We start from the raw sequence: 17124 nt of genomic DNA, 5'->3' as shown, positions 1-17124 counted from the left end.
GTTCACATGTTAGTGTTTCTTGTGTTTGTTGTTCCATTCGTTCTCTGTATCAGCAGAAACGCTTCAGAACAACTGCGGGGCAGGAACAGCGATACATAGATCTTTCACCGAACACTAAAAAAAAACGATAGAAAAGTTTGCCAATAGTACGTCCAATTTATCAACAAGCCATCAAATATAAATGCATCAACATGTAAGAGGTTATTTCGCTCTCTTTATTGTGAAACATACCATCCAATAAGCTGTGCCAACAGCAATAAGTCTACCAACTCCTGGTAGAACACACTTTATATCAATCATTTTGATTTCGAACCAAGTGCGAGAATGAACAAAACAATGCACAAAATAGAGAACAAAAAAGGAGCCGACAGACTTAAAACATCTTTTCAACTGTTCAATGGAATCAATTGTAGCTTCTGAGGCAAGTTAAACATCAATAAATATGCTATATTTCTTCTTATTATTATTATTATTATTATAGCATTCTTACTGGTTTGCATCAAACGTGCGTGGAAGGCAATTTAGACTCAAATGTAGGTTACATCCAACAGCTTTGACATTTGAATTTTCAGCAGCAGAATCAAAACAGCTTGCACTCATCGGCTCGCATGTAACAGCATACGAAGGCAGCCTCGCGACTCACATTTAATCTGTGTAACGGACTCATTAGTCACCCCGGTAATAACAGTAACGTGTGTTCTCCAGATAATACAATGAGCTCCAAAAAGCAAAATGAGATGAATATCGCCACTCTGTGACATTAGGAGAGTCCTAATGAGACTAGCGTATGTATTTTAAAGTAACTCCAGCAATATGTGAGGTCAACAATAAGTTAATAAATCATGATCTAATTATGAATCAATACGTCGTCTTTATGGGAAGTCACACATTTGATAAATGACACCATTTTCTGAATGGTAAGAGACCTTTGAGATGTCACGTGTCAGTCCATACATGTTTGCTAAAGGTGAGATGTGCAACATAGCAACAGATCGGGTTGCAGCGGTATATTCACCGACGGCTGTGTTGAAAAGACCGGGACATTTCTTTAAGGTTGTTGACACAGCCGAGCGCGTCACACACTGTGTTTCCACTGTATTCAGACACACCTGCTTTTGTAAATTTGCATGGTATAGCTAATCATGTTTTCTCATACAAGCCACAAACAAAACATCGAACAAAATATGCCAAATCCATCTAAGGGAACCTGTCTGGAGTAAAAAGTGAAATAAGACTTCAAGAGAACAGCTGTTTCTCTCCTCGTAATGACACAAACCAACATGTGAAAATGCAATTAAGTGCTTTCAATTTGATCTTTGATCTCCATATACTCAACGACATCCTCGCTACCTTCTATCAGGACCAAAATAAGTGATATTATTCATAAGAAATATGTATCAGCCTTCATACATATCAGGTTATAAGGTTGGTGCAGGTATGAAACAACAGCAAAAGTATCCCATTCGGCTCCATATGACAAATAAACCGTTGTTTTAAAAAGTGGAACACATCCACCTGAATGCATTCGCTCAAAGTCTCGAGGGCACTTTCTTGGCTACGTCACAGAGGAGTTACAGTATAAAACATTCTAAGAAACATCTTGAATTTGAATGATAAATTATAAATTTCAACATTTACAAAATTCAGATGTTTTTTTTTTACATATGTACATATTAACAGCATTCATCCAATCGGTCACTGGTAGTCCTATTTTACAAAATAGTTTCTTAGAAAGAAACAAATTCCTTGAATGTGACGGTCAGACTGTTTGTTGTGATGTCAGTGATTATGATATTTCCCATAAAAGGGGAGATTTTGAGAGGTGCTTCTTTAGATTTCTCTGTGGATGTCTGTGCGTCTTCCGTCACACGAGTTGCGTTTGTGACGGCAGGCTCGGGCTCCGGCAGTATCTCCGTCTCCACCTGATTCTTATTCTTTGGGCAGCTGAGATCCATCGGCTCCTCCTGGCTGCCAGAGTTCACAACCTCGTATGTAAATGTGCTGCTGTGGCGGGGGCCGCTACAGTGGAGGTCCATAGGTTTGTCCTGAGGTGGCGTGACCACAGTGCTGGGGACGCTGAAGCTTCTGGAAGTCACGTAGGTTTTGGAGACGCTCCTGTCCTCAGCGGGATCCGATAGCTTTCGCTTGCGGTCGTTGGGAAAAGAAGGGATCCTGATGTGGTCAACGGACGTTGAGGTCGGGATGTTGACGTCAACAGACCAGGACGTCATGGGCGAGCTCGCAGTCAGCTGAAGGGGTAGATCGTCCGGTAAATCGGCCTGACCACGGGCCACCTCGGTGTTGTATTCCTCTGCTGTGCTTGGTGAAGGTTTGGAGAAGTGTCTGTCCTTTGGGGAACACTTTATAGGGTGCTCTGCAGCAGGGAGGGAGCTGCCGTCACACAGCTCTTTTGGGATACCGTTCTCAGGGTGCTCCACCATTTTGGTTGTATGTGCTGGATTGTTCTCCGACGGTTTGGTGCTTTGGGGTTTCCCTTCGCTTGAAGATTCCCCGTGTTTACCCTTAGCCCCATGAGCCTTGTTGCTGTCCATATATTTGCTCATGACAATAACAATACGTCCATTCTTGTTCTTGTTCTTGATTATCTTCATTTTGCTGCTAATAGCGCTCGGCAGGGTCGCGTCTTTAGGATTGGGTTTTAGGGCATGTTCGCTCTCAGCGTCTTTGACAGCGGGTTTCCTCACCTCCACCGCCAGCTCTTTAACTTTGCTCAAGCAGCCTGTGTCTTTGTCTCGAACCCATTTCTGCTGCAGGGCCAGCGGTAAGTTCCAGCCAGGATTTGCCGGTTTACTGGCCAGTTCCTGAACTTTGACCACCTCTTTGAGCCTGGAAGCCTGTGCGTCGTACATGCTCGGGTCAGGCTCATAGTGGTGGTGCTTTTTGCTGTTGAGCTGGTAGATGAACTTCTTCTTGCCGTTGGTTGGCTGGTCAGTGGGGACCTCGTGGCTGCTGGGCTGGTACTGATGGTGCTTCTTGCTGTTGAGCTGGTACTGTTGAGGCTGGGTGCGCTGGACCGGGACGGGGTCGGACTTAAGGATAGCCTCTGCATCCTGAGATGACTCTCCAAAACCTGCAGGGATACAGGATCTTCTGGCAAATGAGGGTACCTTGAAGAGACAAGACACCAAGTTTAACATTTCCCCTGTTTTCATCAAACTCAAGAATATAATGAGCCAAATAATAATCATGAGGATTGGAGTTCTGGGATGTCTTTAAGTAATAACTAAAAAAAAAAATAGGCCAACTAAGTAGTGCACTTGTTGGTCCGGTCTCACAAGAAACAGATTAACAAAAGTATATATATGAAGCTCTGTGAAGACCAGCTCCTACATTTCCCACAATGCAACACTCGCCTCGCTGTGTTTTACCTTCCCTGGCAAAGCAGGAGCCATTATACAACCGTTTTCACACAATGTGCATATTGCGTAAGCTTTACTGCCCCTTTCAAAGAGAGTTCAAACAGCAGCTAAAATAAGCAAAGCTACAGGCTGAAAATGAAAGAGTTTACAAGATGCGGAAGCCTTTCGGAAATTGAAATGAACTCTCCAATCATTGCTCAGTTCACAATCTCCCTCCCACCATCGTGTCCCCTCCCCCTCCTCCTGTACTGGCCGACCCTTCGGGCTGTCAAAGGGGAACTGCAGCGGAACGCTCAAGACGCTCCGGCTGTGACCTCGGGTCAGACAAGTGCCACCAGACATGTCACGCTTTATTCCTGATTGCTGGCCACGTGTGACTCTGGCAACGTGGTGTGCCTCCTCGGGAGTGACACTGCATAACAATTGGCTCCAAGTCTCCCAAAATATATCATCACATTGTAAAAAGGACAGCGGTAAAATAGTCAAAGCACAAGACAAGTGCTGCTTTCAGCCATCTATTTTCATCTTCTGCAAACAGGGAAATGAAAGAAAACATTCTCCTGATACAGATTCACTTGGTCCAAAAAGACCCTACAATAGTAAGCTCAAAGCTGTTACTTTACATATGCAGATAAAATGAGTGCGCTCATGTGGCGCTTGCATAACCCTGTTTCATGATGAGTGAGCAAACAAATCCAGCTGTAGGACCCCATCCTGTCTTTGCCCTTTACTCCATCTCTCTCTTTCAAAGAACTCTATTAATAACCGCGACCATGATGACTGCAGCTCTCAAACACCTGACAGGCCCAAACCCCCTTTTTTGGCCTCTTAAAGCGAAACTTAACAGGAAGGCTTATAAGAGCAGGACTGTCATGTGATGACTCGTAAACGATGACGAAGATAATTACCTGGAGTAAAAGGTGTTTTGGTTTTGGCCCCCGTTTGCGATATCCCAACAGCTGCTCCTGCCTCTCTCTGCGAAAACAAAAAGGTAATTACGTTTTCTTGCACCATATTTATCTTCTCTTCACAACATCTAATTTAAATGACAGTTTTCCACCTTTCTGTATTGAAAAAAAAAAATCGAAATTATATCACAAAGAAAATTACAGGGTTGACATTTGGAGTATTTGTTCAGAAGTGGAATTCAGATTTGGAGGACTAATGAATGCCCACGTGTGACCTGCTGCAAAGCATTATGGTCCTTATTTGCATAGCTCTCCATGGTAATAGGCCCATTCTATATTCTCATTATCCAGGAGAAATTCAATTAAGGCTACAGCAGGAAAAATCTCCCCTTGTCTTTCAAACATCCTCCCTCCCGCAGCACGCCCTTCCTTCTACACTGAATCTGTAATTAGGGTCATGAGGGATAAAATGGAATAAATACAACAGAACGTCTGGGATACGTGCTGCTGTTGAAAACATGCAAACCACCACCCTTGTGCAACACAACGCCTACACTCACTCACACTCAAAATGCAGGGTGAATATCTGACCAGGAACAAACATCTCTTGGAACTGTTTTTGTAGAGGGAGGAGAGAGGGGAAGCGTGTTGTTGTTGTTGTTTTACTGGCTAGACCGAGCACTTGGGTTTGTCGGTGAAATATTACTCCCCGATATAAACCTTGACTCATCATTGGCTCATAAATAACCAGCGGTGGGTGAAGGCCGGCTGCTCACAGGCTTCACCGGGCATGTGTAAATCCAGCCTATTGTTGGCCTCTCGCTGCAGATGTTCAAACTATCAGAGCTGCCAGAAGATCGCCACAATAAACAGTCGACATTTTAACGCTGTAACGTGTGCGATTTCAAACAGCGTCCAACGGGGGTGACCCCTATTCACAGAAGATTTGGCAATTACAGCCTCCCTTGTCGGATCCCCTCCCCCATCCTCTGGGAGCAGAGAGGAATCCACACACACGGCGCAGAGGCAGCACTCCATGACCATCAGCAAAGAGCCAGACACACACACACACACACACACAGCCAGGCATGCAGGCTGCGGGGGAATATGAGAGCCGTACACTGGAAACGCCGGAGAGCACTGCGTGTCAATTAGCCGTTCCAGAAATTCTAATTCCTTTCCCCAGCCATCGTGTCTTTTCCCAGTCCCACCAGCGGCCTGGTGGCCTGTAGAGAGAGTAGATCTCACAGGCCTCATGAGTCCAGCAAAGCAGACAAGATGTTGTTGTGCACGCGCCACAGGGCTGAAATGACAGCATCATTTGTATTCATCAGCATCTCAACCTCTGAGATCGACATTGATGTGTTTCTGATTACCTACAGGCCTCTAGTAAGCCCACTCTTGACCCACGATTGAAAGCAGGTTGATGATTTGTGCATCCAAGGTGAGATGTTCTCTTTACACAACATTAAATAGCAAAATAAAGGCAGCAGTTGCATGCGACGCGTCAGCGCTATAGTGGTGTTGAGCGGTTTTCTTTCGGGTGGAAAACATGAAATCCGCCTGCAGCAGTAAAGCACAGCTCAGCAGCCTGATGGCAGATCTCAGATTGGTATAGTGGCGAGAATCCCATCAGGCAGCAGCTTGGCGCCCTCACATGAAAACCACAACAAACTGCTGCACTTGTGTCCTGCAACCTAAATGAAAACAGTCAGGCTCTGGACTGCAGCTGCCAATTCAGCACCGGCCCTGCTTAAACTCTATACCGTCGCAAACTAGTAAAAATACGATTATAACCAAATATTTGTAGTTTAATCCAGATGGGGAACATTACTTTTCAATTTTCATTGCTCCATCGTCCAAAGCTATACTCGTACTTCAGTTTTCCGTCATGGCATGCTGTTGAGCCCTCGGATTCCTGATGCAAAATCACATAATGAGATGATCATTTGTTACAATTTACATCTCTACATCCCTGCGTATATTTCCGCGTGTCCGATCTTCCCATTAGTATGATTTAGGAATTCTCACTACCACATCCCCAGCCTTTTCCCCAGGAGACAGTCCTGTGCTGAGGAGGAGGGGTGGGTGGGTGTGGGGGGGCGGGAATCAGTGCTAGAGTTACTGGAGCGCCCCTCCTCCCATGCCCGTATATGGTCATGGCTGAACTGGAGCCTGCGCGGCCTGTCCAAAAGTCCACATCTCTCACCTGTGTTGAAACGCGACGAGGAGGCGCGGGTCAAGGATGTTTTCCTCTGGTTCCCATGTGTTGTATCTGTAGAGAAGAGAGAGAGCAACTGTCAGCGAGCTGTCACGTGCAAACTTCCTTTTACTAACTGACACACATGGGGCCTCAGCGTCTGTCCCGTCACACACATTCCCACGTCGAACACGGTGATTGTGCAGTCAGTGCGGAGCGGACAGGTGAGCCAGGCGTTCAGTTCAACAGGACAAAAAAAGGTGCGGATTTCAATTCATATGCGCAACAACTATTAGTCACATTCCCGCAAAAGCAGATCAACCGTGAGGACGCGCGACTGCAGAGCAAACATGTCGAAGACGAATAGTCTGTATGTGATCTCCAAAACGGTCCTCCGGCACCAACATACAGTCGGCCATTTTAGCACCACTGTCTCGTAAATTCGCTGGCAGAGCAGAAATAATTAAAACGGGATTACATGGCTGTGCCTACCCCCTTCCCTCGCATAAATTAGTGAAGGCATCCGCGGGTACACTGAAACACATACCGACCGCGCTCTCCTTACGCGCACACACACACACACGGGGACACACTCCGCCACAAACAACCACACACACTCTGTGCGCGCACGCCCTCGATGAATGGCATTTTTAAGTAACAACACTCGATTTTGATGCGAAATTATGCATTTTTTTCCTCATCGCAGTGGAGCTATTTAGGATCATGGTAATAGCATCAACACTTACTTGGGAGACCAGCCTCGCCACTTGACCAGGTACTCGATCTTGCCCTGTGATGGTGGAGAAGGGGAATCTGGTGAGGCTCGCGTCAAACGCAACATTGCAACGCTCAACGTTTGCAAACACGCCTCCCTCTCTTACCTTGCGGATGCGCTTCTTTTCGATGCCCTCCACCGCAAAGACGTGCTCTCCGGCGGCAGGGAGCTCCATTCTCGCCTGAATCCGATCGCGGGGGAGTCGGTGAAATGTCGGCTACGCACCGTCGATGTGCCTTCCGCTCGGTGCGTGCTGTGCGCGCTTGGTAGTTTTCCAGTTGTATCCAAATCCAACTGTATTCCCTCCACCTCTCCTCCTCTCTCTCTCTCTCTCACTCGCTCTCTCCCTCCCTCCTTTGCACAATCCACAGTCCTAGCTGTGAGCATACATATATTCACAGTGCGGCTGCGAGCAGCTCTTTTCGTGCGATAGCTTCAGCTCGATGCATGACGTCAGGAGGGGAGGGGGAGGACGAGACCTTGCACAGAGGTTGGGCTTTCATCCCGTACGTGCTGGACTGCGGGGGGGATATCTGGAAATTCAAATCAATCACTACCTTACTGTTACAGCACCAATGCATAAATTATACTCGCGCAGTTGTATCGATTCTTTTCGATGGCAAGGCTCGTGCACCCCTCCTCCAACGGCCGATGCACTATTCACATGAGAGAAATACTTAAAGAGCGGTTGAGTTTTATTCAAGTGTATGTGTGGATGTTAATTAATAGTATGACTTTTCAATAGATGCGTCAATTTAATTCCACACAACAGTTCTGTTATAACTGCATCAGACATTTTTAATGCAGCAAAACTGCACCTGAAGGAGCTGAAATAAACAGTTTCGTCTCCAGTCCTCTGTCCTCCAATCCTCTGTTTTAGCAGGAGACCTCTAGCCTTGAAGGTGACAGCAGTGAGTCACCAAAAGCTTGTTTATCACTCAAGCTGAGGCACTGACGAAAGACAAGTTCCCCTTTTTCTTTTCAATGCCCTTAAAGCAGCACAGTTGCAGATGTGCAGACGGAGGCTTGCACTTCGATCTGCTGACAGCGCCCTGCAAAAATATAGGTCACACAAACTGATCGTCAAAACCAGTGCCTTGTCCTCTGGGCTCAACTGCCATACATCTGACACACAGCAGAGGGTTGCCGTGCAGCCTACCTGTGGCAACTTTCTAATGGTGCCAGAAAGCTCAGCTTGTTTCCCCCCTAATATCAGCATTACAGCCTGTAATCGGTTGTCTATCTGCGTCTTGACAATTTAAATCCAAAGGCATAAACCACATCACCAGTGAGTATGTACTGTGAGCTGTAAATGTCAGCAACATTAAGTCACCGCATTTGCTTTCCTCATCGCAGTGGCGCTATTTAGGATAATGGTAATAGCGTCAAGACTTACTTGGGAGACCAGCCTCGCCACTTGACCATGTGAGGTCATCGAAAAGAAGCGCAATTGAAAACATGAGAGGAAACGCGCGTTCGTGCACCCAACGCTCGTTTTTGTGCGCAAATTGCCAACTATGCGCATGATTTTCATCAAAAAGGCGCAATTCGTTTGAGTGTGTGGTATGTATGGCGTCAAAAGAGAATCAAACAAGCTACAAACCCGATGCTTTTCTTGCTCCAAAAATAATTCAGCACCACAAGGGTTAAAATGAAGCCTCTAAGCAGAGCGGCAGCGGCCAGCCTATTGCACGCAGGCACGATATATCTCTGCCCTGCCATATAAGGCAATGGAGAAAAAACTCCGAAATATGGCATTTTGCACTCATTAATTCCCGAGTTTCACTCTTGAAATGTGTGCAGGAGGGGGTTAACACTCAAATGTAGAAAACGTGCTCGATTTAAACTCCGTGTATTCGCCTTATTCCTGTGTTTTTCCTGTGCCCTTCAGCCGCGGCCAGGGAGCGCATACGCCCTGCTTCCCTAGCAACAGCATGAAAGGAGAGCGAGAGAGCGCGAGAGAGAGACGCGGAGAAACAGAGAGAGAGAGAGAGAGAATTTAAGTTTGTGACAAACAAACGAGCTCTTGATAAAATGGCACCAATGAACTGATGTTTCCTCAGTGATTATTTTGGTCTTTGAACAGATCTCATCGAATCGAAATGCATATTCAAAAGGTCTGCGCTCATTACAGAGGAAATTCTGCGGTTGGGAGGTATTCAGTGTGAGCTCTGTTTATTCACCAGGTACCCAAAATACTAATTATGTATCATCTTGTGTTTGCACTGACGGGGATGACGCCTGGAGTCTGCGTCAAGACAGAGATAATCATTTAGGAAATCCTCTGACTCAGCCTGTCGGAGTCTGTGATCTGATCACATCAGCTCGATGTAATATAAATATATTTGGTTGTACTTACAAAAAAAAGAAATCAACAGACTTCATCAGAAATGCGCTTGGAACACCTGGCAGGTCTAAAGTGAAACAGCGTCACCAGCACGCAGACCGGCTTCTTAATTTAAAGCGACCAGGTTGCACAGCAGGCATGAAGGTTTGAGGAATTGGAAACCTTTCGTTCTTTAAAATGATTATTTTGTCTCTCTTAAATTGGTTCGCGGAGGAGTTGTGTGTGTTTTCCTCTGCAGCCGAGAGATCCATATTCTGCCCGAAGCACCTTAATGACGGATCATCTCGGGAAGTTCACATATCGAGACCAAATCCCTAGAAGCACGAAGACATGTCTTCACTATAATCTCATCTTCCTCTTTATAAATGTGAATACACAGTATTCGCTAATCCCTGGTCTGCACGCACTCTTAGGAATGCGCTCAGGTAACCACGTGTCCCTTTTTTTTGCACTTGTTCATCTGCGACTTTGGCATTCAAAGATAAAAGCCACTGACCGGAAACAACCCACTTTTCTTTTGCTGAGAGCTTCGATTGCCGACAGCTAAATGAATGCAAACCCTGCAAAAAAAACAAAGACCAGGGCGCCGATCACAATCACCCGACGTTGGATCAGGTGATTTGGTTGAGAGGCTCAATCCAAAATTCAACGACGCACAGACGCTCCTGATGTGTGTCTCCTCGTTGGTATGCCGTTATCCGCGGTGTGAAAATGCCCCTGAAATGAACAACAAACACGGATATTCACTTTGTGACTCTCTTATTCTTTTTAGAATTTGCAGACTTTGTTTGTTTTAAAAGTCTCCGGGAGAAAAAACAAGAAAAAAACTTTCGTTTTTTTATTTTGTCCTTGCTGCACCGTCGAGGTCGAATGAGGCGTTATCTAAACCATGAGGATAACTCAGGGCCAGCCCGTCTGTGTCTCACCTCCTGACTATTCAAACAACCTTTTATTTCACTTTGTGTCAAAGCTTTACATCGTCACATGCTGGACATTGAGAATAGATTTATTTGAGACAACGCAGTAGGAAATACGTTCATATTAAACTCACAGAAAATCGTAGGAGTTGTAAAGGAGTGGAAACATTGCGCATGTAAGAATGTTTGTGGAGAGTATTCATGCCATGTAGAGGGCCAGGGTCAGGTTGAGTCCTGATCTCTGGTCCGGTCTCAGCAGGAACCACAAGCAGCTCAGCCTTGTGACCTTTTTTTTTTTTTTTAATCTATTGCAACACCGATTTCTTTCGCCATTCTCCTTCTCTCTGTCGTCCACGAATGCTCTGCATGCACACAGCTGGCTCGCTCAAGAAGAAATCCACAAAATGGTGGCTCAGGGGGGACGCCAGGAGGCCTCCCCTCCTTGGCACCCAACCACCCACGGTGCCAGGAGTGCCAACTGAGGGAATGGAGAGTGGTGGAGGAGGGAAGGGGAGGGGGGGGGGGGGGGTGCTGGGAAAGTGTGATTGACGCAGAGGGAAAGGAAAATAAAAAAGGTGTGGTGGGAAGAGGAAAAAGAAGGGACGAAAAGGAGACAGGAGCGAGGCAAGAGAGATGGACCTCTGCGTCGGCAACAGCCAAGCATCCGATTCATTCCTCCGCAGCGACGAGAAAGAAAAGAGCGGATTGGCTTAAGGGACAGAATGCAAGGACAGCGTGTAGAGGAGGCGAAGGAGGGGGTTGTTGCAAAAATGTTGAGAGGGCCCTGCAGCCATTCTCACGGCGCTCAGCGGGCGGTCATTAAGCTCCACTATCTCACAGGCTGATGTAGCAAGGACGTACAGAGGAAACATGCACACACATGGCAAGAAGACAGAAGAATTAAGGTTTACACTGTTGCTGAAAACAAGACGGAAACTCACTGACTGAATAACCGCAATAGAAGCTCTTTGACGTAAACATGCTGTATATGACGTTCAGGCTAATTATGCTGTAACAATAGCGATCCTCTTTCTGCTTCAGGTGCTAACACAGAAATCTCCCGTTCCCTTTGTCTGCCCCCGACATATGTTTAATTATGATAATTGTAACAAATGGAAGCTATTAGGAAGCCATTCATCTTGGTGCTGCAGATTTTAATGCACTATGAAGATGGGGTGGGGAGGTGTGTGTGTGTGTGTGTGGGTGTGTGGTGGTGGGGTGGGGGGGGCAGCGGAAATTCCTCCTCCAGTGTCATTGTCACGGCCATTGTTGCACCGAGGCGACAGGTCTGTGGAGAGGGGTGCTCCTCTGCCAGGGTGGGCTCTCCCTCCCTCCTCTTCCCCCTACTGCCTGCAAGGCTGCCGTCGTGTGGGGTTCACCCCCACCACCACCAACATAAGCTTCCCCCATTGATCCCCCTCTACCCAGGAGCCTGAGCAGGAGGCTGGGGGGGGGGGGGGGGGGGGCTGCTGCAGGGAGCCTGGGAGAGAGAGAAGAGGAAGGGGGTGGGGGCCTACAAAGAGCACCAGGCTTCAAGGGTGGTGGTAGGGGTGAGGGCCCGAGATCAGGGGCGGAGGAAGGAAGGAGGTGGTGCAGTGGAATTCTGGCAGAATGCGGCTGAACGCACGGCTTGTCGATATGGTATCGAGCTGCAGCGAGGAGGACAGCATGGCCGTCTGACTGCCGAGAGAGAGAGAGTACAACCGCCTCGTTCTGCTCACGAACGCAGCACTTTGTTGCTGTATGTTGAAATTATTTATTCGCTGCCATCAATGACAGAGTTTTCTGCGTGAGAAACACAATGGTAAGCGCACAATGGTCCGCCTCGGAGAACAAAAGCGGAATAATCCACTGAATAATTGCGTGGATTTCTGTCTGATCTAAGGCAGAAAGGATTCCCTCTGCACGGGATGGGGTGGCTATTTTCATCGACATGGAGACCTTGCAGTGGCAGACACAGCTCCTCTAAATGTGCCTGTGACCCAGTGTTCAGATTTAGCTCCCTTCAGTCTAATGCCATGCTAATGATGAGTGACGCAGGCCCTTATCCTGAGAGCCCTTTCCTCGCTTTCCTCCCCTCCCTCCTCCCCTCCCCATCTCCCGGGAACAGCTTATTTGCCTGTTTTTAATTGCGTTTTAATTTACATGTAAGCCTGGAAGCACCATGATGAGGAGCTGCCTTTCTGTTCCCCCCCCCCTTCTTCTTCTTCTTCTTCCCCCTTTTTTCCTCACCACTGAGTAATGGTGAACTGTAGCTTTTACAGGAAGACGAAGAGGCTAGATTGAGCAATAAGAACCCTGAATGACCAAACCGGGGCAGGAAAACCAGGCGCAAGTTCCTCTTTATGGGGTCAACACGGGTTCAGCAACAATCAAGTGTCCGGGGCAGATAGGAACACGACACGCAGGGAAAGGGTTGGGGGGTGGGTGAGAGGGGGGGGGGGGTTGCAAGTTGATGATGTAGATGAAGCGGCCATCTCTCCATCAAAATGTAATAAGAGGAAGGGTGGACAGTGAGCTTGCAGATAGACAACTTTAATGTGCTCGTCTATCTATATGGAAATTCAGCAGCGCATGCAGGTGTTCGCCCCGCTGCTGCTTTTTCTTCTTCTTTTCATCATAATTCACTTTGGGGTTTTGATTGGCTGCGTGTAGAGCAAAGAGAAGGCGCTACAGAGGAGGAGCTGAGAGATAAAGCAAGCTTTCTTTGCCAGAGCAAAGAGCACGACAGGGATTTAAGATTTGTATTAAATTGACACAGATATTCGTGCCGCCGCGGAGCGCCTGCCATTTTCTGCAAAAAAAGGTGACAATCACTCAGAAACCGCCACCCACAGCAGTTTTAAATCACAATATAAACAAAGAGGTTGCAGCTCAACATTATCTGTAGTTATAGTTCGCGTCTTATTCCGTCTCTTTTCCTCCCTCGGGCTCCATATTCAAAAATAAAACGGTCTTACTAACTCAGACTGTTTACCCGTCTCCTGCAAAATTCAAAGATAACCCACATTTATGGAAAACTTTCCAGACAATAAGTCATAATACCCACATGGCTTGATAATCACCTCTCACTCCCACACTGATGGTGGCCTACGGCAAGCCTGTCAGGACTCACAGAGGCAGAGCTGGCTGTGTGTGTGTCACTTATCGGCCTGTCACCAGCGTTCCTACACTCGACACAGGAACTCGGCGTGTATCGCAGGTACATCAGCTCACCACATCAGAGCAAAACCCGCCACTTCCTGAACACAACAGCACAGACAGCCCTTTGTCTGCTGCATGTCCTGTATTGTTGCTGAGGTCCTGTTGCCTCTGCACACAGTGTCATATATTAGACAATCAGCAAATACAATCTTTTATGAATCAACACCGATAGTGAGTATTGGTATCAGGTCAATAACACGTCTGTGCGTCTAGTTTAAAAACCTCACATATAACCGCTGTTTCATCAGCATTTCATTTTCTCATTTTTTCAAATCTATCTTAAAACAAATCTCACATGCTGTCATGTACATTGAAAGAGCAATTAGTTGGTGTAATTGTCCTCTCCATACCAGCTCCAAAAAAATCATTTCCTCACAAAACTCACAGGCCTCATTCTGTGCAAAAGATGCATTCTGAAGTCCAGCCAAAGCTAAAGCTTCAGCAGTTCGACAAATGAAATGGGTATCTTCCAAAGTTCAAAGTCTTTTTATTTTTTTGCGGCTTTCCTCGCCGATCTTCGGTGGAAGGATAGCAACACAAAGACAGAAGACACAGTCATTTTGGAAGCAACCATTTCGTTTGACTAAGTCAGACTGCTGAAGCCTTATTCCAGATTTGGATGCACTTTTAAATGTAGATTCTGACATTGAAATCCCATTAAAGATGTGAATGTATCCTTTAGTGAAGCAGGTCCCAACAAAACAACAGTTAAACGTAACCTGGACATTTAAGAAACTTTTCAGTTTTCATTTTCAGCCAAATTTAACGTGATTACTGAAAAAAAGGGGAGTCAGTGCACTTTGCATTCAGAATATTTTTTGTCAAACTACAATTTCATATCAGACGTCTCCATGCTTACGTGGTGATATGAATACATGCAGATGTATTGGCGGAGCCTCCATGTGAGGAGGAATCCCTCCCAACAACAACAACAACACACACAATCAGGGTCTCAAGAAAAGCCTGATTCAGCAAAGCTTAACATAATTCACCAGCTTGGTCTTTGTCAGACATAAGACACACAGAGAAGATTGCCTCGCTTACACCGGGCGTCCCATGTGTTCAAATTCGACATTGGTTTCTCCATGATGTATCTCTCTTGTCTTCATGTGATGCTTATTTAAAGGGAGAGCCATGGATTTTCTCCCACATACAACATAATGGCAAATCAATAGCACAGGCCATACGGGGGAGAGTGGGCATTTCATACCTCGGCCTGAACGATGGGAGGCCAAATTAGAGCGGAGGTCTGGCAAAAAAGGAAGAGATGGATTTTAAAACTACATTACATGAATAAATGTTTAATCATTCTTGCCATTTATGGAGTTGAATGCAAAATTTCTCATAATCCTCATGTCACCCGGTGAGATTTTGCCTTCTGAAATCAAGGAATGAATTCAATTTTCCTTTTTTTTGTACGTGCTGCTCAATTACAGCTGTATGTTTAGTGTGTGCTCACACACATGTGGAGCGTGAGGACGAGTATGCTGATGTGCCTGCAAGGTCCCTGTGGTGGGTGCGAGCTCACACACTTAAAGCACACTTATGCGTGTTTTTCCCATGGCAAGACCTGTCAGCGAGCAGACGTCTGACATCATGCTCTGAGCGAGGAGGTTTTCCCCCAGTGTGTGTGTGTGTGTGTGTGTGTGTGTGTGTGTGTAGGAGGGAAGGAGGAAGACAGTTGTTATCATGACTTATGGATTGGACAGCAGTTTCCTACTGGGCAAAGGAGACAGGAATGGTTACACAGAGGAATGCTGAGGGGTTTTTTGTTTTCACAGCGGAGGGGTTTGCACCAACAACAAAAAAAAAAGCAGAGGATGAGAGGGAAAAGCAACATGGAAATAAATCTCCACCGACCACCAGCAAGGACAAAAAGCCAGGCAGAGACAGATGTCAAAAGGCAAGACGGCTGGAGGTCTTCCGTGTTTACACTTTCCATTCTGTCAGTCACTGCCTCGTCTGTCGTCTTTATCTCTGACACAGCTGGCAATCCCTCAATGACTCACCACTCTCTGAAGTGCTGCGAACCTTTTTTTACTGGAGGGGGGGGGGGGGGGGGGGTAAATCCTGCTTAATCATTCCCGCCACCAGCACCACCGCCAGCCTTTGGGCATGCATGGATGTGGATGCTGTGGGTGGGAAATAAGAGGGTAAAAACTTCCCATCCAGATATGGTGACAGCTGAGGTAACAGTTTGTGACTGTTCAGCTTTACCCACGCTCCCACACTGACAAAGAGAAGGTTGTCTTCCTGGTGTCCCAAGTTGGAGAGCCGTCATCGGTGTGAAGCTCCGGCCAGCTCCTTGGGTCGAGGCTCGCTTTCAAAGAGCCTCTTTTGTGTTCGTGCAGCCTGAAGAAGAAGAGCGGATCGTTAACACGCTGTCAGTGGGATCCAGTTTTCACAGTGTGAACACGCTGAAATCAAACCGGATGAGCCTCATGCCTGCATTGATCTGTGTGACTGGCAATGGCCAAAAAACAAAAGCATGTCTGCACACAAACAATAAACTGGAAATAAACCTCACCCTTCCTCCTTCAGGCAAAAGAAGACAAAAAAGAGGCTGATGAAGAGCTGAGGTGTTAGTTTAACATTGGGGCACTTTTCACACCTTTGCAGAAACTGCACACAGTGTGTGTGTGTATGCCTACAAAGCCACACACACACACACACGCGCACACACACAGATGCGGTGTTTTGGCTAAAAGTGAATTATGGAGGAGATCACAGTTTCACAGGCTTTTCCCTCGCACATTTTTCTGCAGATGCCGTGTTGCCTATCAGAGCAGTGGATGGGAGAGGGCCTGGAGGAAGGGCTGGGATGTGTGATGTGAATCGAATACGTTTGAGCTTGAGAGTGAGCACAGTAGCTGAGCTCACACCTTTACATCTTCCCAGCATGACCACGGTCATGCGGATAGAGGGCCGTTGGTAGCGGTTGTTGTTGCTCTGGATGTCATTAATCACAAAGAATTGAAGCTCGGGTTCAATAATGTCAGCCAGGCAAAACATGCAATCGCTGGTTGAGGGGAAAAAAAACAAAACGTACAGAGTCAAATTTATGGAAACAGTGAGACAAGCTTCTTGTTGTATCTGGATGCAGCTCACTGATTGGATCGAGAGGACAAAAACAATGCTCCATGGTCGAGGCAGAAATCACACTGAACTGCTCACACATCCAGTTGGACCGTGGATGCAGCTACAGAGACGCAACCAGGCCGGCTGTGGAATAAAAAGGCTTCGTGCTCGGGGGGCCCCAAAGATTGGCTGGACCCTCGACAGGCCCTATAGATCACTTATTCCCCTGCAAACACACCACAGACACTGAGACAATCTTTCTGGTTATCATGCATACAAGAGCAAACACAGACACTATAGCTCTCAGTAAACACA

General features: G+C 46.7%; 1 protein-coding gene across 1 annotated transcript; it reads right to left on the bottom strand.

Annotated features, from left to right (window-relative positions):
* Positions 1-203: 203 nt before the first annotated feature.
* On the bottom strand, positions 204-7589 carry cbx4 (chromobox homolog 4 (Pc class homolog, Drosophila)). The gene is made up of 5 exons (XM_079282284.1): positions 7370-7589; positions 7235-7278; positions 6498-6563; positions 4289-4355; positions 204-3128 (listed from the first exon to the last, which is right to left on the bottom strand). The coding sequence occupies exons 1-5, from the start codon at positions 7436-7438 to the stop codon at positions 1728-1730; spliced, it is 1647 nt and encodes a 548-aa protein (XP_079138410.1). The 5' UTR covers positions 7439-7589; the 3' UTR covers positions 204-1727.
* Positions 7590-17124: the final 9535 nt, after the last annotated feature.

This window comes from Melanostigma gelatinosum (genome assembly GCF_949748355.1).
Source record: "Melanostigma gelatinosum genome assembly, chromosome: 13".
NCBI lineage: Eukaryota > Metazoa > Chordata > Actinopteri > Perciformes > Zoarcidae > Melanostigma > Melanostigma gelatinosum.
Note: the sequence above shows the minus strand (reverse complement) of the source record. Positions and strands in the feature narration are given on the sequence as shown.

What these genes read in the sequence shown, in the direction of transcription:
- cbx4 (XM_079282284.1), bottom strand. Translation starts at nt 7,438, where the DNA reads ATGGAGCTCCCTGCCGCCGGAGAGCACGTCTTTGCGGTGGAGGGCATC. An exon ending in TGGCGAGGCTGGTCTCCCAA is followed by an intron (nt 6,564 to 7,234) that starts GTAAGTGTTGAT and finishes TCTTCTCTACAG; the next exon opens with ATACAACACATGGGAACCAG. An exon ending in CAAAACACCTTTTACTCCAG is followed by an intron (nt 3,129 to 4,288) that starts GTAATTATCTTC and finishes TGTCTCTTCAAG; the next exon opens with GTACCCTCATTTGCCAGAAG.